This window comes from Chelonia mydas, chromosome 7 (assembly GCF_015237465.2).
Source record: "Chelonia mydas isolate rCheMyd1 chromosome 7, rCheMyd1.pri.v2, whole genome shotgun sequence".
Taxonomy (NCBI): domain Eukaryota; kingdom Metazoa; phylum Chordata; order Testudines; family Cheloniidae; genus Chelonia; species Chelonia mydas.
In genome coordinates, this window is record NC_057853.1 from 36537669 (window position 1) to 36560649 (window position 22981).

The 22981-nt window shown below is 40.5% G+C and overlaps 1 protein-coding gene across 2 annotated transcripts in view; it reads right to left on the reverse strand.

Moving 5' to 3' along the window:
- Positions 1 to 22981, reverse strand: part of LOC102934908 (haloacid dehalogenase-like hydrolase domain-containing 5) — a 37420-nt gene that overhangs the window by 4492 nt on the left and 9947 nt on the right. For both annotated transcript variants that reach the window (XM_043550567.1, XM_037904995.2), the window contains exons 2-7: positions 14167 to 14373; positions 12953 to 13065; positions 8660 to 8753; positions 4669 to 4702; positions 2240 to 2414; positions 1460 to 1648 (exon numbers count right to left, since the gene is read on the reverse strand). In XM_043550567.1, the coding sequence (XP_043406502.1) occupies positions 1460 to 1648; positions 2240 to 2414; positions 4669 to 4702; positions 8660 to 8753; positions 12953 to 13065; positions 14167 to 14373 (812 nt within the window). The remainder of the gene's footprint in view (positions 1 to 1459; positions 1649 to 2239; positions 2415 to 4668; positions 4703 to 8659; positions 8754 to 12952; positions 13066 to 14166; positions 14374 to 22981) is intronic.

Below are 22981 nucleotides of genomic sequence, written 5' to 3' on the forward strand. Positions count from 1 at the left end.
CTAGATAAGAAAAAAATACATTTTACTATGTGTAATTAACAACCTTCCCATGATGACTGATCATTGCAGGAGGGTGAACCCTCAACTTTCAGCATAGACTAGTGGTTTCAACCTGGTGCGCGTGGACCCCAGGGGGGTCAGAAGACTATGCCTAAGATCTCCAAAAGGGTCCACACCTCCAATCGAAATATTTTAGGAGCTCACAAATGAAAAAAGGTTAAAAATCACTGGCACAGACTTCTACCAACTGAAGTAAAGAACTAACTACATCTGGTGGCAGAAAGCAGTTATCTTCCATGGACCAGCCGCTGCAAGATGACATGTAACACACAAACAGGGGGTTCCATTATTCAGGTGTTGCCACATTTTACAGACAGTATAGCTAAGCACAAAGAATTGGAAATGGTACACTGTGGCTAAGTGGTTGGGACCTGGGAACTCATAACAGAGTTCTGGGTTCTCTTCCCAGCTTGCACAGACTTTCAGTGGGATATGATAAAAAACACCAATAAATAAGGGTTGTGAAGGGCACAGAATTATTAGAACTGGTGTGGGATTCATGGTCTCCTCATTCCCAGCACGCTGCACTTTCCCATAGGCCAAGGGTATTTTGATAGGAGAAAGCAGTTGCTGCCACCAATTTGTCTGAATCTCTTTCAGGAAGTGCTACATGGCATGCTGAAGTAACACCAGGATGGTTTATGCACCATGTATTGGAATATTGAGGGGTTTTGGCAAGCTGTCAAAACATGCTGCACTGAGGAAAAAACAGAAGAAAAATGGTGATTTTTGACATCTTATAAGTTGGCCAAATCTGAATGGATTTACAGGTGGACAGTACAAGGCACCTCCTTCTGCCCATGACTATCCCTCTCCCAAATTTCAAAGTCCTGCTGTAAACCATGGAGGTTCCAAACCTTTAAAAAAATAAATAAATTAAAAAAATAAAAAATGTTCTGAAGAATTTCTATAATGGTGTTAGGTTGTTAGGCAACCTTAACACAAGGGTTGCTACCAATCCCCCTGTACTGAGAAATGCAACACCAGTTAAATGACAAGAAAAGAGGAGAAATTATAAAATTCAGAAAGATGTCACAATTTACCCTAAAATATTAAAAGTGCCCTGGAAGACCCTGATCCACAGAAAAAGGTTTGTTCATAGTGTGCCAGCCATTTGGTTTAATAGAAAATGTAACTTCTACTGGCAATGTTACATTTTTTATATTCCAAATGCAATTAAAAAGGAAAAGGAGGAAAATGTTCAGGAAAAGGAAGGTTCATTCGGAGGTCCCCATTTGAGATGAATACAACACTAACTTTCACATAACCAGATTTTTTTTTAAAACAAAAGATTAGGACAAACTAGGAATAAAATAGTGGGAGCCACAGAATTTTCCGTGCTGTTATTTGTGTTGTAAACAATTTCCTAACGTGCATATTTGATGATCTTATCCCTTACCCAATGGCATAAAGAGTTTGAATAGGCTTCTTCCAGTGTCTCTGTGCTGCCTGCATCCTAATCAGGTACTCTGCATATTGATAGGTCAGTTCACTAGGCTTGCCCATCAAGGCCTCATATTTCAGTTCTTTGCCAGTGATCTTCTTGTAAATATTTTCCAAACAAACCATGAATGTCCCATGCCCAAATCTGGAAAAGAGATTATTACAAATCAAATTGCACTAAGTACACAAAGAAAAAAAATAAAGAGAGTTTCAATTTCATGGACTTTTGGTGATACTAAAACAATAAACCTATACTATTAATTCCTGGACACTGGTACCACTTGCAGATTTGAGCACTGCTTTAAAGCCAGTTGGACGCTATGGAACACTGCATTAACTCACTGGGAAGCACTTGGGGTAGGATGAGGAGAGCAGAAACCTCATGCTGTGTTTTGGGGGAAGAAGAGAAATGGCTCAGGGCTGAAAAAGGAGGTTTCACGTAAGAAGGCTAACTTTTACAACTGAAAAATTTGGTGCAAGGAAAAAAAATGTGTGTTTTTGCAAACCCTGCAAGAACAGAATGTAGCACTTTGCCTGTTTTGCCAAAGGTGTGTTACTTCTGCACAGCTCTGCTCGGGGTCTTGATGCCGATGGCAACGACTACCTCAATGAAAAATTAGTATGAAACATTGTCTCTTCTTGAATTTTGACTATTCCCTTTTATTAGCAATGTGGAGAAGCCCGGAATGGTGAAACTGTCTACATTACATGGCGTATGTGCTATAATTTCACCTACCTTGGAGACTGTGCCTCAGCCATCCACATCAGATCCATATTACAAGCAAGCACAGGTATATGTGGGTGACTGGCTTGATGATGTGGCTTTCCAGGACAGCCACCGGTTAGCAGAACATCTATTATCAGTTGAAGATTAGTCTCCCATCTAACTGGTTCTCCAAACAAAACAACAGCTGCAAGAAGAAGAAAACATTTGTGAAATATTAAAAATGAAAGGTAGATATAGTACAATAACTTTCTCAGATTTCTAAACAGCACCACACCCATGTTAAAATTTGATATAAAAGAAAAGGAAATATCCTAAATCAATTTGAACAAACTTCTATATTTAAAAATTCAGTAAAATGATCAAAGTGCAACACGGGGCAGGGACCATCTTTTTGTTCTGTGTTTGCATAGCCCCTAGCACAATGGGGTCCTGGCCTATGAGTAGAGCTCTGAGGCACTATGATAATACAAATAATAAATGATAAGATGATGATTTTGGTTCAATCTACCTGAAATTTCACATCTCTTGTTACAGAAGAAATTTCAGAAGTTGTTAAAACCTCATACTGTAATCCACAGATTTTACAAGATGAATTACTTGATCTTCAAAGTTAACTAAATTGCCCCATACCACTGAACAGCACTGACATGTCTAATCACATTTATAATATTGTGAATGTTATGGATTAACATACAGCACTGTAAATAATAATCAGATCTACCAGAACTACCATCTGTTCGTCTCTAGACAAAATACAGTATGGATGTTTATACTCCTAGCTGATTTCGCCGAACGCTAGGAATAAGTCACGGGAAAGATCTAGCTCATAATTTTTTTCTTTCATTCTCAGGCCCAGTTTCTTACTCCCCACATTTCAAACCGATGGAGGTGAGAAGAGGAAGGAATTCCTCTTGCCACAACTTTGCAAATGACTGCTGACCAGTGTAGGAGCAGGATTGACTGACTCTAATGGGATTCCAGTTCAGCCCTCCTTTCCAGAAACAAGGAAGCACAATCTGCTAGAGGAAGGCAAAAAGGAAAGCAAGCCCCTTATCATCCTTCTATCACCCCTAAGAGGCCCATGGGTGAACATTCTGTGCCTTGGGGAAGCATCCTGTAACCCCCCCATATTCCTCATCTGTATATAATTGTGATATTGAATATAAAGCATGCCTTTTAAGGTATCAGGGGAAAGATTATGATCTGCTGAAAGTCAATTCTCTATCCATATATGTATATCACTAATGCATGTGAAGTTATGAAAATTGTGTTGTATGGTGGTCACTAAAGCATGCTGTAAGTTGGGGAATCAGCCAGATATTAGCTCCCCAGAGGCAACAGCAAGGAAAGTAACCAGCACCCAGGCAGGGTGTCAAACAACCCATCAACAACCATTGTCCAGCTAGGGAGCTATAATTCAATGATTCACCTGCATGAGGCCACACCAGGGGAATTGCTCAGCCTTGCCTGGAGACTCAGCAATACCTCCAGACATGCCTGGACTCCTGATCCCCAAGCACATAGGAGCGAGGGTATAAAACAGACACAGAGGCCACATGCTGGGCCTTTCTCCTTCACCCATCTATGCTGCAAGCCACAAGTACACTCTGAAGACTTCAACTGAGGGGACTGGCCCAGATTTCAAGGGTGAAATCTGTATAATATAGACTGCAATATCCAGTGCAGTGAGAAAAACTGCTTAAGCTAGATGTTGCCCAGTTTAATAGGGTTGAGAGTTTAGACTGCGTGGTTATATTTCATTTTCTTTTGGTAACTAACTGACTTTTTGCATATCACTTAAAATCTCTCTTCTGTAGTCAATAAACTTCTTTTACTGTTCATCTTTACCAGTGAGTTTGCCTGAATTGTGTGGCAAATGTGCTCAGGTTTGCAAAGGCTGGTGTATATCCATTTTCCACTGATGAAGTGGTGAATCAATTAATAAATCTGCATTGCCCGTCTTGAGCAGTGCAAGACAGGCAATTCCTGAGGTACAGTGCTGGGAGCTGCGGGGATTTCGCATTCGTGCCTTTCTCTGTGTGATTCACGAGTGGCTCTGGGAGCATTCATGCAGTATAGCTGGGTGTAGGGCTCCACATGCCGTTGTGCTGAGTGGTAACAGCACCTGGAGGGGTCTGCTGCTGGTCACTAGCGAGGCATTGTGAGAGACAGCCCAGGCTGGAGAAAGTTCAGGGGGCACACGGTCCCAGGCTGCACTGCGGGGATCCCGTCACACACACAAATGACTATGTTACTGTACTGCGCACACATGTTTTGCATACATTTTATGAAGAAATACTAGGTTTCCCTCTGTCAACCGTCCAAATCATCAATGTGGGGTTCAAGAATTTGTAACTGTAAATAAAATTTACAATGAAGAAGAGATGACATTTAATATATGCTAGGACAGTTGCAAGATAGGAAAACAGAAGACATACCCTCAATTTTGGGAAGTTCCACGGCTGGCAAATGCTGCAACAAGAAAAAAAGTAAAGTAAAGTAATCTCCACTAAGTTAAACATCCTCTGGTGTTACTAACAAAAAGAAATACAAAGCATTACTCCCACAACTGTTCCTTGGAAAACTGATAGAAGATGCACTTTACATTTGGATGTAGCTAGTTCTTGATGTCACTTTGCTTAAAAATTAATATTTCCAAGCACTGAAGCGTGGTCCAGCAGCAAGGACAAGTTGGGACTGACGATTTTTGTGTTCTACATTCACAGCTCTGCTCTATTTGCAAGACTTTGGGCAAGTCAGAATTTCTGTTCCTCAGTTTGCTCATCCGCAAAATAGGTATATATTGAGTTACTTTCCAAAGCATCTCCTACCAGATTCTAGCTCTCTTTTCATATGCACATTAACCCATTAGCTGTATTTTGGCCCAAGTCCATATTTTGTCATGTCATTGAAAATGAATTTTCTTCATTTAAAAAAAAAAAAAATCGAGAATTGCAAGAGCTCCAAAAGAGCAGCTGAAGTTTGTGTAATTCTTTCCTCATAAAATAGATTGTTAGTGACTCCTCTAGAGCTGTTCCTAAACACACACAATATGTTTATCAAATATCTGTTTGGAAGATGCAATGTGGAGGGGGAAGCAGGTGCCTCTGGGCAATAATCTGCATTTCTAAACGAAGTCATTTCATTGTTTATTTTGCCCCCAAGATTTCTCTATACAGTATGAGCATATATTTGGCCTGCTTATGATGAGCAAGCCCTAAGCCATTTTTAAAATGTTTTTATGTTTATAGCTCCTATTTTTAATCTCGCAAAATACAAAAAGGGGAAACATTTTTCCTGCACATTTTTAAAGCAAATTGTAATGATCATGAAATAACTGATATTAGAAATTCTCTGCACATAGCTGGTAATCACAGTGCAAGCTTCCTAACTCCATCAGTAACCCACATTGATAACAAGGAAATCAACTCTATGGTGAGTGTTCGTTTTCCCAAACAGTTAATCATGTGGAGTTAATCAACCTCTATAGAGACTGCCAACAAGAGTATCAATTAGTGGCATTGGTGGTGATAGTAGGTTTTTTGAGAGACCTTGCATGATAGTTCTGATGACAGTTCTGTACTGTAGCAATAAAACAGATTTATGTTCAAAATGCTGACACAACCAGCTTTGCTATGTTATCACGATATCATATGATAGCAAGAAAAGTGTGTTTTAGTTCTCATTGTACTCTTGTTGCACACTTCTTTAGAAGACAGCTACTTGGGCTTCCAACCATGTCATTAGAAGATCTGCATATTATGGCAACATTATACTTCAGGCTAATGATTTTGAATAGTGTACATCATACCTATGAGTAATGTCAAAGATTATGTAATATTCAGTTGCTATTTTCTCATCTAAAGTATATAAAGTCACTAAAGGGTAAAAATTACTATTATTTAGTTTACTTTGAGATATGCAACAGATGTTTCCTAGAGACAGGTAAGATTTAGGCTCTTACAACCTTTTTGGGTTGCTTAGTCACACTATTTTTCTCTCTATCTTTCCAGGCTGCTAAAAGTACTGTATGTGCATTTTTACACTTAAGAAATTCTACCTTGCAGTCATTTCCTGATGCTCTTGTGGTTGGCTGTTCTCAACTGTTCAAACTTATTCTGTAATCAGTAAATACTGAGTGACTGAGAACAACCTGTACCTTTACAGACAGAAATTAAACAAAATGCTTCAATTAACTCTCATTAATACATATTTGCAGACAAACAGATTTGTACTTAAGTTAGTATCACATGTATATCAAGTCAACAATACAGTAAAGGCACTATTCCGAGGGCAGACAAAGGCTATCCTGGGTTGTTGGTTTGTTTTGACAGATACCACATGAACATCACCTGCTGTAGAAAACTGGCTTAGAGAGTGTGTGTGTGCGCGCATGCGCGCAAAATGACTGAAGCTACTGAGCAGCCATACTGTTTATTCTCCAATGGAAACCATAGATTTGGGGTAAGCATTTCCAGAGCAGGCATCAGGGAAACAAGGGCTGACTGGCTACTCAGTTAGTAAAGATTTTGACTTCAGGGCACAACCATTTGGCCTGTATTACACCTGCCTCAAAAGGAGCATATGTTGTACTATATTTTGTTAGGCAACTGGTTGTTAGACTTGGATGGGAAACTGTTTTTCAATCCCAAAAGAATTTGATATTTCAAAAAATATTCCTGACCCAAACTGGGACAAAAAGGCAAAAATCTCAAAAAAACGTTCATGAACTGATAATCCAAACAAAATTTCAGATCAGGTCAATCAAAACATTTCATGTTGATAGTTTCAAAATGTTTTGGTTTCAATCTTTTAATTAAGACCTTTAATTTATGCTAACAAGTATAAATTAACATTTCAAAACAAAGAAGTTTTGACAAAAAACAAACCTTTCATTTAGAAAATGTTAAAATGGGATATTTTGATAGTTTCAGTGCTTTTTGCCAAAAAATAAAATTGGGAGATTCATCCAAAATGACCCTTCCCCACTATCAGTTTTGGTTTAGACAAATCTGCATTTTCCAACAAAATACATTTCATTGGAAAATTCCTGACCAGGTCTACTAGTCATAACCTAGATTTAAAGGAAACAGATCGAGCAGGATGAATAGGAGGAGACTGAGGGAGAATCACCTGAAAAGGACATTTTGGAGAACTGTTAGTATAGCTCCAATTTTTGCTAAAGAAGTAAATATTTAGATATTCGCAGCCAATTTCAAATTAAAGTAAGATTGTTGAGTTTAAAAAAAAATTTTTTTTAAAGGAGAAAAAAACACTTCAAACAATTAAATGTGCAAGGGAAACATTGTTACACAAGGAAACTCCCAAGAAACTTCAAGAAAGGAGAGAAGGAATTTATTTTTGACAGAGGAATTTCAGACAGTGTACCCCAAATATTAAGGAACTAGCCTAAAAAGATTCTTTAGTCTGAGAAACTACAAAGAAGAATACTATTTAAAAAAAGAGGAGAGATTTCTTCTGCGAGCTTCTGAAAGGTAGTGAATTGAGAGTACTGCAAACTGAAGCAGCGCTCCATTTACATACAAGTTTCCTTACCAATGTGCCTCCATCTCACAGGTTGTACTACAGCAATAACACTGAAGTAAATTTATGAAGAGAATCCATTGCAGCAAATTCAGAAATCTTGGGCAATGGTACTGGCTTAATACTGGATCCCTGTGCTGAGGCAGCTATGCATGCAGTCACAGCTAGGGATCTGGCAATCCACAAGAAGAAACAATTCATATAGCAAGCCTGGGATCCTAATGCCTAAAGTTCAGCGTGAAAGGGAAATTCAGCAGAAATACAAACACACTGTTATGTATGCCTATGTATCTGTTTTGATATATTTTAGTTAATAGGATAGATAAGCAAACAGTTCCTTTGGAGAGAATGCAACTGTTTGCAAAACATTAATGTACAATCAAAGCAACACCACACCTTAGCAGTAGTAACTTGCCACTACTGTCACGTTCTTATGGGAGCTGGGGGGGAAGTTACCTCTCCATCTCCCTTAGATAACTGGTAGACTTTCCAAAGTAGCAGATTTGTCAGGCAACTGCATTAAATCCAAAGTTTTGCTTGTTTTCCTCAATATTAGATAGATCAAAGACTGTAATGCAACACTTTTTTCAAGTCAACCAATTAAAAAATGCCCTAGACTTTATACTGGAAAGTCAATGTGAACTTCAATAAAAGTACTGGCCAAGCTGACTTGTTAAAAAAGCTATTCAGTTTACTTGTCTAAGTGTTGCAGAGAAACAAGTACATCAGTAGAACTCATGAAGTCAAAGTCAAAAACATATTACAAAATGGAATAAACTAAAAAGCCAATTTTGTGATTTTATACTAAGAGGAAGAAATCTTCAAAAGTAGAATGTCAGCCAATGAACAGACACAGAAAGGTTTCAACATAAATCATGCACTCACCAAAACTTTAGGCCGTCTGTCATGGTCAACCATATCCAGCAAAGGGTATGTCTCACGCAGTATATCAATGGTAATAGGCTGACAAAAACCCAGACTGGGAAAGCACCAGTTAAGGATCCAAAAATACTTATTTGTACAGCTTAACAGATTTTAAAAGTGTGTGAAGTCAATAAATTCTATCATATAAAGTTTACAATGCTGGCAAAGCAAGTCACATATCAATGAGACTGACTGTTCTTGTATGAAATAGATAAAATATTTCATACACAAAACTGGGTTTTGTCCTTCAGATCTATTGTGAGAATTCTCAGATTGAAAGTAATGGTAGAAACTAGGGCTGTCAAGCGATTAAAAAAATTAATCGCGATTAATCGCACTGTTCAACAATAATAGAATAGCTTTTACTTAAATATTTTTGGATGTTTTCTACATTTTCAAATATATTGATTCCAATTACAACACAGAATACAAAGTGTACAATGTTCACTCTATTTTTGATTACAAATATTTGCACTGTAAAAAACAAAAGAAATAGCATTTTTCAATTCACCTAATACAAGTACTGAAGTGCAATCTCTTTATAATGAAAGTTGAACTTACAAATGTACAATTATGTAATAAAAAAATAACTGCATTCAAAAATAAAACAACGTAATACTTGAGAGCCTACAAGTCCACTCAGTCCTATTTCAGCCAATTGCTCAGACAAACAAGTTTGGTTATAATTTGCAGGAGACAATGCTGCCCACTTCTTGTTTAAAATGTCACCTGAAAGTAAGAACAGGTGTTCGCATGGCATTGTTTTAGCCGGCGACACAAGATATTTACGTGCCAGATGTGCTAAAGATCCCTATTTCCCTTCATGCTTCAACCACCATTCCAGAGGACATGCATCCATTCTGATGACAGGTTCTGCTCGATGATCCAAAGCAGAGCAGACCAACGCATGTTCATTTTCATCATCTGAGTCAGATGCCACCAGCAGAAGGTTGATTTTCTTTTTTGGTGGTTCAGGTTCTGTAGTTTCCACATTGGAGTGTTGCTCTTTTAAGACATCTGAAAGCATGTTCCACACCTTGTCCCTCTCAGATTTTGAACGGCACTTCAGATTCTTAAACCTAGGGTTGAGTGCTGTAGCTATTTTTAGAAATCTCACATTGGTACCTCCTTTGTGTTTTGTCAAATCTGCTGTGAAAGTGTTCTTAAAATGAACAACATGTGCTGGGTCATCATCCGAGACTGCTAGAACATGAAATATATGGCAGAATGTGGGTAGAACAGAACAGGAGACATACAATTCCCCCCTAAGGAGTTCAGTCACTAATTTAATTAACGCTTTTTCTTTTTTTTTTTTAAAAACAAGCATCATCAGCATGGTAGCACGTCCTCTGGAACGGTGGCCGAAACATTAAGGGGCATATAAATGTTCAGCACATCTGGCACGTAAATACCTTGCAATGCCGACTACAAAAGTGCCATGCGAACACTTGTTCTTACTTTCAGGTGATACTGTAAATAAGCAGGCAGCAGTATCTCCCGTAAATGTAAACAAACTTGTTTGTCTTAGTGATTGGCTGAACAAGGGACTGAGTGGCCTTGTAGGATCTAAAGTTTTACTTTGTTTTGTTTTTGAGTGCAGTTATGCAACAACAACAAAAAATCTACATCTGTAAGTTACACTTTCACGATAAAGAGATTGCACTACAATACTTGTATGAGGTGAATTGAAAAAAAATTTCTTTTATCATTTTTACAGTGCAAATATTTGTAAGAAAAAATAATATAATAAACACTGTACACTTTGTATTCTGTGTTGTAATAGAAATCAATATATTTGAAAATGTAGAAAAACATCCAAAAATATTTAATACATTTCAATTGGTGTTCTATTGTTTAACAGTGCGACTAATCGCGATTAATTTTTTAAATCGCAATTAATTTTTTTGAGTTAATCACGTGAGTTAACTGCGATTATTCAACACACCTAGTAAAAACAGTTAACCTGTGTTGTTCAGATCCTCAATGATAGCATAGGTAAGGAAAGAAATCACCACACTTGCCATATCTTTTTTATCTTTGTTTAAAGAGAAACATAAATGAGTTAATCAAAAATCAAGGCAACACCAGTTAAATACGCATTCTAAAATTGTTAATCATTTGCAAAAACAGTTTGGCTACTTCTGTAGTTTAATTACCGTCTACAAGTATTTAAAATAAGCAATTCACTGCTTCTTAGGAAGGAATGGAAAGGAGGAAGAAAGGGGAAAGAGCAATGTCTCCTATGTTGAAAAACAAATTTTTTAATTTGTGTAGCAATGCACTTAAATGGAGACAAATCCCATTAATTTCAACCCTAGTTAATCAAAAACAACGTTTAATTTGTGTAAAAGCAGCACATAGTTTCTACACTCAATACTAAATGGACTTCCTTTCATAATTCATGTGACAGCACAGAAGAAGTGATAAAAATGTTTAACAATTGAAAATTAAATGATCAGAATTTGTTTCTTTCAGAACTATCATCTTAGTCACATGTTAAAGTTATACTATTCGGTGTAAAGATATTATCTAATCATACCTGAGGTTTATACTGTAGATTACATAGATTTTCAAATTCAGTCTTGTACAATATCCAACACGCATGGTTTCTTAATATCTACTCTCTCTCTGCCAGATCCAGACAAGTAAACTAATCCCCCATGTACATGTCATATTTCCCAACATTTGTAGTAAGTACGAAAAAGAATACAAACATCCATGCTCAGCATCCCCCCATTAGATCTCATTTTAATTGAATATTAGTAACTTTTGTTACCCGAAATTGGGCCAGCTAGTAAGCTTAGGGAGGACTAATGACCCACCAGAGTTTGGCAGAAAGCAGTACGTTTATTATATTGATAGCTAAGCTCAAAAGAAGGGGCGATGGGGGGGGGGGTGGCACACTCACATATTCACGCTCCCAGGATAAGCTCAGCACTGGAGATGTCAGGATTCTTCAAGGTAAGTGTCCCACAGTGCAGCGATGGATGGTGCAATGAAGGTAAGTCTTCCCAAGGCACGATGGAATGCAATGTGGTGAACCACTGGCCAGCTGATCCGGGCGAAGGGCCTTCACGGGAGATACAAGCTTGTGAGTGCACTCCTGAGCACATGGCCCCTTCCCCTTTTAAGGACCTGCTCCTCATGGCCTGCGACTAGAGATGACTTGTCCGCATCTGGTTGGTCACACCCCACCTTGGGCAGTGTCCATGCAGTGTCTATGCACTGGGTGTGTGATCGCTGCCTAATTAGACTGCCAGACACCTTGTCTACCTGGGAGCTCTTCTGATCTTCCAGCTGTTCAAGCAGCCCATTCATTCCACAAGCATTCCAGGAGAGAGGAGGAGGGGGAAAGACACTTCACAGGTATTCAAAGAGGGAGAGGAGAAAAAAGTGGGGGTGAAGTGTAACAGACCTTTTGAGCATACAGGTTATACATAGCATAGTCACACAGAGCATACAGATCACTGCTGCTCCTACAACACCTTTCACATCTCAAAATCTGTAGAAACATTTGACCTTTACAGTGTTAGGCATTAGTCATGTTTTATTATACCTCTTCATGACAGAACAGGTAAAATGCACGCTAATACATTACTAATTTTTAATGAGACTATAGCAGGACATTAGTTGACATAGAAGATAGTGTTCATTATCATGTGAGTTTACATTAAATATTAACTATGGGTTCCCAGGAAAAGAAAAAATATAGAGGCAGTTTCAAATTTGAAAATGCAGACTTCACACCAAAAAGCCCATTTCTGCTTTTTTTTTTTTTTTTTTTTAAATATTCAAGTTAACAAAAACAATTTCATTCATGAACTGGTATAACCTGAGACAAGTGGCCCAGCAAATTTGTTAGGCTCTGTAAAGTGAGGCTCTATAAACTGATTTTAGACACATTACATCATCTGTTAAATAGCATTATGTCATCTCAAGACTCATCCCTGAAGCAGTCAAAACCCTTAAGCTGTGATTTGTCACTTTCATTTAAGTTTTAGGCCAGGATGATAAAATATTCCTTAAACATATACAATAGTAAGTGAAAAAAAATTGGAGGGTATTACACCAGAACATCAATTTCATTACTTTTCAATGTAGGAGGTGAACATTGTGTTAGGATTCCCTCACCCTCTAAAATACACCATGTACTTTTGCTCAAGTGACAGATGGCCTTTACCTGTTCTACATGATAATCTGAACTGGCTGAATGAAAGTACTTAAAAGCAGAAAACGTACTTTTCACAAGGATACTATTTGGCAATATCAAGAAGTGGTCCTTGCCCAGACACCAGAACGCATTTGTCATGGTAACGTTTGAACATCCGTAAAGGACTATGAGACATCACAACTTGGTCTTGTGAAATCTGTTTGGGATAAAACAAGAATTTGGTATTGCTTTCAAATCATCTTTATCTTTGCTACTTTTAATGTATTTCAGTCTGTTAACCAAAAGTCACTACAGAAAATATGCCTCCACACCTCTGCTACAATCATCATTAAATTAGTTCCCAAATTTCCTAGCCAGAATACTGTATGATACATGGTGGAAAAAGCCTTCTGAGTCTTAGCTTACAAATGCACACAGCAAGACTCCATTTTAGCGTACAGAATTCCTGTATTCAGCATGGGCACAAATCATATTTTTCCCTCCTGGGTCTGCACAATCATAAAATTGAGACACCATTAATAAACTGAACATGGAATCTCTGGACTTAGAAATGCCCTATTTCTAACCCTGGATCTGTCACTAGATTGCTGTGTGGGCCATGCTACGTCACTACACTCCTCTCTGTCTTAGTTTCAATATCCTGTCCTTGAGTAAGTGAATTTCTAAATATATGATCTGTAATATTTTAGGATATTATTTTATTCGTAAATATATATTGCCCATGGCACCTATTGAAATGAGGATCACTACAGAGTGAAAAAATCTTGCTCTAAACTTTAAACATTGATCTTAGCAGGATTCAAACACCCAGCCCTTGACTCACAACACGCACTTTAACCCCATGGCAAGCAGTGCCCACTCCTTCTTGTATCATATACCAGGACAGAAGTGTTTCACATTCAAGAGAGAGGAAGGAGCTAGGAGCAAGTTATCATCTTGGATGTTGATGTCCCTGCGGGAGATCAGTTTGCATGAGCAGAATTTCATGCCAGCAGGAGACAGAGCTACTAGTATGGAACTCTTAGGCAGATAATTACTACCAAAATAGTAACGTACCCTTTGATATTGAGAAATACCATTAGTAGTAGTTAGTAATAATAATACTTTGCACTTCTATAGTTCCTTCCAACCAAAGATTTCAAACGGCTTTACAAAATATTTGATTTTCTCTTATGCAAAAAAGAAAACCAGAAGATTGTTAACTGAACGCTGAAATGCATTTAATGCAAGATCCTCCCTCCGTTACATTTCCTCTAACAAAATTTTGAAACCTTTAAAAGAAGTTTACGTTACTCACAGGCACTCCCAAAATATGAGACAACTGATCAGCTTTCTTCTGGCGAAGGCAGTTTCCTGCATTGGTGACAAATACTACAGGCACCAAGAACTGTCCCTGAGAATTAACTAGCTTTTGAAAGGCTTTTTGTGCCGCAGGAATTGGAGTCTTTCCTCGTACCAGTACCCCATCAATGTCGAAGAGAAAGCCAAAGGTAGGTACGTTGGGCTGCAACAAGAAAAAATATGTAATTATTTCCATCACTGCACACATTCAATAAAGCTTAGATACAAACTAAGAAAAGCTGTGAGACCACCTGGAGTTCTGCGAATGGGTCATCTCATTCCATGCACCAGGTGCAACACAGATAAAACCAGACACTGCAACATGTCTTATGGTTATGGGAACACAACTGCCACAGTTAGGGGTGCAAAAAATTTTCCCTATCCCAAGCCCCTTTTTACTGCCCAAATAACTGTGACCTCCCTAGGGATTCTTACAAATAAGAATAAGTTTCAAAATATTTCAGAACATTGACCCAAATTCAGCAAAACTGGTACAAGGAGATGTAAAGTACACACTTCAGAGTCAGTTAGGTTTTTGTGCCAGGGAGAGATATGTTCCTGTAGAGTGGTGGTGGAAGCTGTGTTTTTTCCCTGATCTGAATATTTATCAGTATTTTGTATGTGTGTCTAATGAGAAGACTGGTGCTTTCCATTACCAACAAAACATAATACAAAGCAAATGTGGTTATCATGGTGGGTGGGCTGTGACTGCAAGTGCAGCAGAGTGTTCATTTTACACAACACTTAGATATTAAGTTTTCCCTTGTGATGTTCGATACACCCGGTTTCCAGGCACATTAAACTATAGCAGGGGTTCTCAAACTTCATTGCACTGTGACCCCCTTCTGGCAACAAAAATTACTACATGGCCCCAGAAGCGGGGACCAAAGCCTAAGCCTCACTGCCTCGGGGGGAGGGATAGCTCAGTGGTTTGAGCATTGGCCTGTTAAACCCAGGGTTGTGAGTTCAATCCCTGAGGGGGCAATTTAGGGATCTGGGGCAAAAATTGGGGATTGGTCCTGCTTCAAGCAGGGGGTTGGACTAGATGACCTCCTGAGGTTCCTTCCAACCCTAACCTTCTATGATTCTATGATTCAGCCCCAGGCAGGGGGACTTGTAACCTAAGCCCCATCACCCAGGCCTGAAGCCCTAGGGCTCTGGCTTTGGCCCCGGGCCCCAGCAAGTCTAAACCAGCCCTCACGACCCCATTAAAAGAGGGTTGGGACCCACTTTGGGGTCTTGACCCAGTTTGAGAACCACTGAACTATAGCTTAACAGGGCTCCTCCTTCTCACACCCCACTCCAGCAAGTGCTCACCTTCCTGAATGCAAGAAATACTGTATTATAGGAGGAACTAGTAGTGTAGTCTATTAAGGTTGCCCAACACTTCTCATTACAAGACCCTATTTTCCATTGCTAATAACTTTGCCAGCCTTTAACCATTTGGGCTGAAGTTTCCCATGCTGGGTGTCTGCTGCAGACAGAAGCTTTTGGAAAATTTCACACAAAACGATTCAGCCATTGCAAGGAGGAGGCTGGAGAAAAATATGTTTTATTCATGTTAAAAACGTTCTGAAGACTCTCTCTTTGAACAACTCTAGCACCTTCCTGCTTTCGAGTAGGGACTTGAAATTTGGCAGGAGGTGGCCGTTGTATCAGGGATGAGCCTTTTGCTGTCTCTTTGAAAATGTGTCCAAATTTGGCCAAGTTACAAGCTTTTGAAAAACTGTAGTTCACACATGCTCAGATTTTAGCAGCTAAAATCTGAAAAGTGTCCTCCCTGAGCATGCTCCATCCCCTCATAGCGCCTGTGTATGAGACGACTGCATATCCATCATCCCCACACAGTGATGGAGCATTCTCCCTCCAGCCCAGGACTATAGGGATAAAGCCAGACTTCCTCTGAAATGGCTGCTTGGGGCTGGGCATAGGAACTGAGAGCAGGGAGACTGTCTCATCCTGTGCTCTCACTGACACCCAGAAAGCATCTGATTCAAATGCAAAGGGGAAAGAAGCCAGATTAGAGGGAAGGGAAAAGAGTAGATTGGGACTGAAACAAATACTCCTGAGTCTCTAGATTCCTCTGCTGTCAGTAAATCTGGGTGAAATCCATGACTAAGTGTGTATCTCATCACCTTCTAGTGCATATGCGTTATGATCATATAATTAAAGACTATCATACTATTGGATGTAGCAAAGGAGGCCGTTATATGTAGGATCCTTTCCTTATCTGTTGTAGAAATTGGAAGATATGTCGTGAATGAGGCAGGGGATTGCAGGAAGAGAAAGGATGGTCTCATGGCTAAGGCAGCTGAATGTTGTATAGCAGAGGCAGGTCTAGAATCCAGTTCTCCAAGACAAGTCACATAAATCAAATTTTTCTACAGGTGGTCACTAATGGCATTCCTCATTTTTTGGATGCCCAAACTTGCTATCTTGGGTCTGATCTGCAGAAGTGATGCACACTCACAGCTGAAGTCAACAGGAGTGTGCTCTGAACATATGAAGTACTATATAAATACCAAGTACCGAAAAATCAGGTCCTAGGCATCTGAAAATTGAGCAAACAAAATTAGTGGAAACTTTTTACATTCATCTCTGTGCTTCAATTCTTCATCTGTAAAATGGGGATAAGAACACAAACCCCCTTCCTCTCACATGGGTGTTGTGAAAATAAATTCATTCACATTTCTGAAGCACTCAGATACTGTAGTGATAAGCAGCATAGAATAGCCCATGAGAAGGTAAAGCAAAGTGTGAATATCATACAGTAAATAAGGCATAGGGCCACACACTGAACAATGAAGCTATTCAATATTTTGAACACCTGCTCTTTAAATGAGCACTGTCCATCCTCTGCACGGAACGAGGAAGGAGCTTATAATGTAATTACAAGACAATCAACACGCACATGCAAGAAGGCATTTCCTAACTTTTGAGGGTTTGACTTTAAAAAAATGTTCTTTTAACATAGGGTGGGTTTTGGTTTGGGGTTTTTTTTCTTTTGTTAATTGTATTTAACTAGGCATGAGCTGTTTATTTTTTAAAGAAAAACAACAAAAGATTTTCTTGTTGTTAAGAATTCATACTTCTCCACCCAGAGACAATCACTACAATACCATGCTCTCTTCCCTTGGGCTTCTGACCCACAATTTGGGAAATGCTGCCCTAGATAACCACATCTGTTGAGATCCTATTACAAAACTTTCTGATTCTCATACGGTCATCTTTTTAAATGGGAATGTTAAATTCTAGAACTAATATTGGCATAGCACATTGCAGTGCTGTTCTTGACATGAATTCTGTATTTGTTGTATTTGATATAAATTTCAGTACATAATTCCTTGATCTAAAAAGAAAATGGTTTCAGGTGTTAAGGTGAAAGTCTAGGAGCAGCTTGCGTGAACACAGTTACATGCATTTTTAAGAAGTCATGAAGCCTTACTAAATAACTAATATACTGTAGTTTGATAAATGTCGTATTTCTTAATAGACTGTTCTTTATCTTTTCTGGTGAATGGCAATCTTAATACTGAAAGCTAAGGTGTTAGAATCCTTTCAGTTATGAGCTATATTTTTTTCAATTATGTAAGATTAATTATGAAACCTTTGCTTCATCTCAATATGCACTCTATCTCCTGTGACAGGGTCGGGCCAGACGGCTACAGGAGTGTAACAGAAGACAGATATATTAGCCCCAGGCTCAGTAGGTCCCTTTTCCCTGGGTAAGGTAATAGGGAAGGTTCCAGAAAAATCAGGAACCTTCTGGAGACAATTAAGACAGGCTGATTAGAACACCTGCAGCCAATCAAGAAGCTGCTAGAATCAATTAAGGCAGGCTAATCAGGGCAGCTGGGTTTTAAAAAGGAGCTCACTTCAGTTTGTGGTGTGCGTGTGAGGAGCTGGGAGCAAGGGGCACTAGGAGCTGAGAGTGAGAACGCGGACTGTTGGAGGACTGAGGAGTACAAGCATTATCAGACGCCAGCAGGAAGGTCCTATGGTGAGGATAAAGAAGGTGTTGGGAGGAGGCCATGGGGAAGTAGCCCAGGGAGTTGTAGCTGTCGCACAGCTGTTCCAGGAGGCACTCTAGACAGCTGCATTCCACAGGGTCCTGGGCTGGAACCCGGAGTAAAGGGCGGGCCCGGGTTCCCCCCAAATCCTCCCAACTCCTGGTCAGGAGGAGTCGACCTGGGCTGTGAATTCAGAAAAATGGCCAAGCTGAAGACTGCCGTGAAGCTCCAAGGCGAGCAAATCCACCAATAAGCGCAAGACCCACCAAGGTAGAGCAGGAACTTTGTCACACTCCCTAAAGCCAATTTTACTCTTTTGGAGGGGAGACAGCTGTTAAGTAATTTACAAAAAGAAGAATTTAGGTCAACCAGCAGATCTTCCCTTAATGGATTACTGGCCAAGCACAGGTACAAGGAAGTCCCAAAATCATCTACACATTAGCCTTTAACATCACTGTTGAGAGATTCATTGAATAAGACTCTGATTTGGATTCTAGAAGACTTAAGTAACACTATTAGCTGTGGTTTGAAGAATCCATTTCATTCTGTTAGACAAAGAATGCAGAGAACCAAGAAGTTTCAAGCATCTTTAATAGCACCTTGCATAGAACCACAAACTCGTGATTTTTTTAAAAATTCATCTGCCTTGGCCACTTTATCATCACCAATATTGCATCTCTGCCAGCTGAAAGGACTACAGCAATGCAATACTGATTTTCAGAATCTAGTAAATGAAGGAAAAACAAAGGGAAAATATATCACAGCTCTTTCACCCCATCTCAAGTGAATGCACTATACCCTTTACTCTTAAAGGTGAACACCCAGAAGCAGAAGTGAGAATTGTAAACCAAGCGATATGGGATCCAAGGGATAGTGCATCCAGAAGACTTTTTGGTTCAGGTTCCATTCTCTCAGAACTGAAGGGGAGAAAAGCTGATGGTGTCTGTGGCAAGAACAGAAAAAAAAATGGTGTGTGAAAGGACAAACAGATGCAGGCTGGGAATAGATAAGCTTTCTGAGGCAAGGACTGTCTCTCTGTTATTACTCCGGGGAGAATTTTGCACCACTGCACACATGCAGAATTCATGTCCAGCGCAGATTTTCCCGCCACAGAAAACACATTCTGCCTGAGAAGTGCTGAAGTTCTGCCTTTCACCCACCAGAGACTGCTGTGGCACCAGAACAGCCAGCAGCCGGATGCGTTCATCACAGCACCCTGCCACCAAGCCAGGTCAGGACAGACAGAGTGGGGCACATGGGACTGCTAGGAGGTTATGGACTGGGGTTCAGAAGGGTAGTCGGGGGACAGACTGGAGCACGGGCTCAGGAGCTAGTGGGGTGACAGCACTGAATCAGGGACTGAATGGGAAGGGTGTTGCAGGACCACATGGAGACAGGGGCAGATGTTCCTGATTGAATGGGAGAGGCTGAGGGTCAGCCAGGGTCTGCATGGGGGAGGTTTCCCAACTCCCTAACTCTCCCTCTTCCACCCCTTAAAAAAAAAACTTATTCCATACTTCTGCCACCTACACCCAACAACGCTCCAGCTTCACTCCCAGGCTCCTTCCCTCTCCCTCAGCTCCTCTGTTACCCTGACTCCCCCAAGCCTGCACACTGCTTTTGTGGGGTGTGGGAAATACATTTCTGTATTGTAGTTTAAATGAATTACTCAAAGTTCTGTATTAATAAGCCTAGTAAGGAATCTATTTGTCGAAAAACATTTCCTGAATGTTTTTTTTTTTGGTCTGTATTGTTACAGACATACTTGCCGACAGGTATTTTGAAATAAATTACCAAAATAATTGAAACTGGTGTGACTATATTGTGCTATTTTGACAAATAGAATTTTAAAATATTGTGCACAGAATTTTTAATTTTTTGGCACAGAATTCCCTCAGGAGTATGGATGTGTTTTTGTAATGTGCCTAGCACAATGAAAGCATGACCCATGACTAGGACTCCTATGCATAACTAATAAAGATACAATTGTTTACCCTCTGATGACGGAACAGGATAACTGCTTCCAAATTCCACCACAATTAATGATCCCATTTCTGGCTAAGGACATTCAGAATGACAGAAATGAGAGGACCTCCTCTGCAAAAGCATTTCTTTTCAGCAAACCTCTAGGGGTGTTTCAACTCCAAAGTGATAAAGTCATAGGAGATAAGAGTCTCCAGGTCTTATGAGAGGGGCAGATAATATGCCTCTGGCTCAGGATCCTTTTCCTGCTCAAAGTCTATGGCGTCTCTCTGAGGAGAAAGCCCTTTTCTTCCCGCAGCAGAAATCTAGGAAGGGGTCCAGAGAAGATGAAGTGGCCATCCATTCCCTAAAGAGCTCGAGGTGTTTGGAGAGCTTGACTGGCTAAGTGTGGAAGAGCAACAAAAGCTTATGGGGCTTTCCCAGAGGGACATTACAATAGATGAATGAATTGCTGAGAGACACTGTAAGCAAGAGAGCAACCAACTTCCATTCTGACCACTTCAGTTGCACAGAGCACCTTGAATGTTGTCTGATCCTCTGCAAACAGCGTGGGGAGAAATCTCCACAGACCTACCCATGCAGCCAGGAGTCCCATGCTAGATCAGTCTTCCTTGACTAAAAGAAGCCTAGTAAGTAGGTCAAGGTATGGTACGGCAGTTTTCATCAAGTCCTAGAAACCTATACATTCTCTAACAGGGGAAGGAAGAACTGGGTTGTTTTCTGAAGAAAACTGGAAGACAATGACTTTAGAGTTGAAGCATAACAGCACCCACTCCCTAATTCGTGGTGGCTGATCCTGGATCAGGAGTCAAAACCTGAGAGACACGCAAAGGTGGAGGGATGAGGTCAACTCCCACAGATGGATAGAAAACTAGCCTACCTGCGGACCCTCCTAGTCTACATACACTGTTGTCTTTTCCTCTTAAAAATTATGGGTTTCTTCACCTTCCTCTGAGCATCTGGAATTGGCCACTGGCCAAGACAGAATACTGTCCAGTATGGACTGGAATTTTCAAACTGATGAGGGCAGCAGTCCATCTAGTTCAGCATATTATCTCCTACAGTTGACCATAACACAGGCTTGAGAGGAAGGCACAAGAAACTCCATAATAGACAGTTATGAAATGCCCATAGGGGAAATGTCTTCCTAATCCATGTCATTGGTTGAGTTAAGCAGGAGAGTTCATCTCTCATTTTTTATTTTATCTAAACTAACCATGCACGTTAACTGAGCACAAGTCCATGGGGCCGGACGTGCTGCATCCGAGAGTGCTCAAGAAGTTGGCGGATGTGATTCAAGAGCCATTGGCCATTATCTCTGAAAACTCATGGCGATCGGGGGAGGTCCCGGATTGGAAAAAGGCTAATGCAGTGCCCATCTTTAAAAAAGGGAAGGAGGATGATCTAGGGAACTACAGGCCAGTAAGCCTCACCTCAGTCCCTGGAAAAATCATGGAGCAGGTCCTCAAGGAATCCATTTTGAAGCACTTAGAGGAGAGGAAAGTGATCAGGAACAGTCCGCATGGATTCACCGAGGGCAAGTCATGCCTGACTGATCTAATTGCCTTTTATGACGAGATAACTGGCTCTGTGGATGAGGGGAAAGCAGTGGACATGTTATTCTTTGACTTTAGCAAAGCTTTCGATACGGTCTCCCACAGTATTCTTGCCAGCAAGTTAAAGAAGTATGAGCTGGATGAATGGACTATAAGGTGGACGGAAAGCTGGCTAGATCGTCGGGTTCAACGGGTAGTGATCAATGGCTCCATGTCTAGTTGGCAGCCGGTATCAAGTGGAGTGCCCCAAGGGTTGGTCCTGGGGCTGGTTTTGTTCAATATCTTCATTAATGATCTGGAGGATGGCGTGGACTGCACTCTCAGCAAGTTTGCAGATGACACTAAACTGGGAGGAGTGGTAGATACGCTGGAGGGTAGGGATAGGATACAGAGGGACCTAGACAAATTAGAGGATTGGGCCAAAAGAAATCTGAGGTTCAACAAGGAAAGTGCAAAGTCCTGCACTTATGACGGAAGAATCCCATGCACTGCTACAGACTAGGGACCGAACGGCTAGGCAGCAGTCCTGCAGAAAAGGACCTAGGGGTTACAGTGGACGAGAAGTTGGATATGAGTCAGTGTGCCCTTGTTGCCAAGAAGGCTAATGGCATTTTGGGCTGTACAAGATGGAGCATTGCCAGCAGATCGAGGGATGTGATTGTTCCCCTCTATTCGGCATTGGTGAGGCCTCATCTGGAGCACTGTGTCCAGTTTTGGGCCCCACACTACAAGAAGGATGTGGAAAAATTGGAAAGAGTCCAGCAGAGGGCAACAAAAATGGTTAGGGGACTGGAACACATGACTTACGAGGAGAGGCTGAGGGAACTGGGATTGTTTAGTCTGCAGAAGAGAAGAATGAGAGGGGATTTGATAGCTGCTTTCAACTACCTGAAAGGGGGTTCCAAAGAGGATGGATTTAGACTGTTCTCAGTGGTAGCAGGTGACAGAACAAGGAGCAATGGTCTCAAGCTGCAGTGGAGGAGGTTTAGGTTGGATATTGGGAAATATCCACCACTAGGAGGGTCGTGAAGCACTGGAATGTGTTACCTAGAGAGGTGGTGGAATCTCCTTCCTTTGAGCTTTTTAAGGTCAGGCTTGACAACGCCCTGGCTGGGATGATTTAATTGGGGATTGGTCCTGCTTCGAGCAGGGGATTGGACTAGATGACCTTCCGAGGTCCCTTCCAACTCTGATATTCTATGATTCTATGTTCTCATTAGCC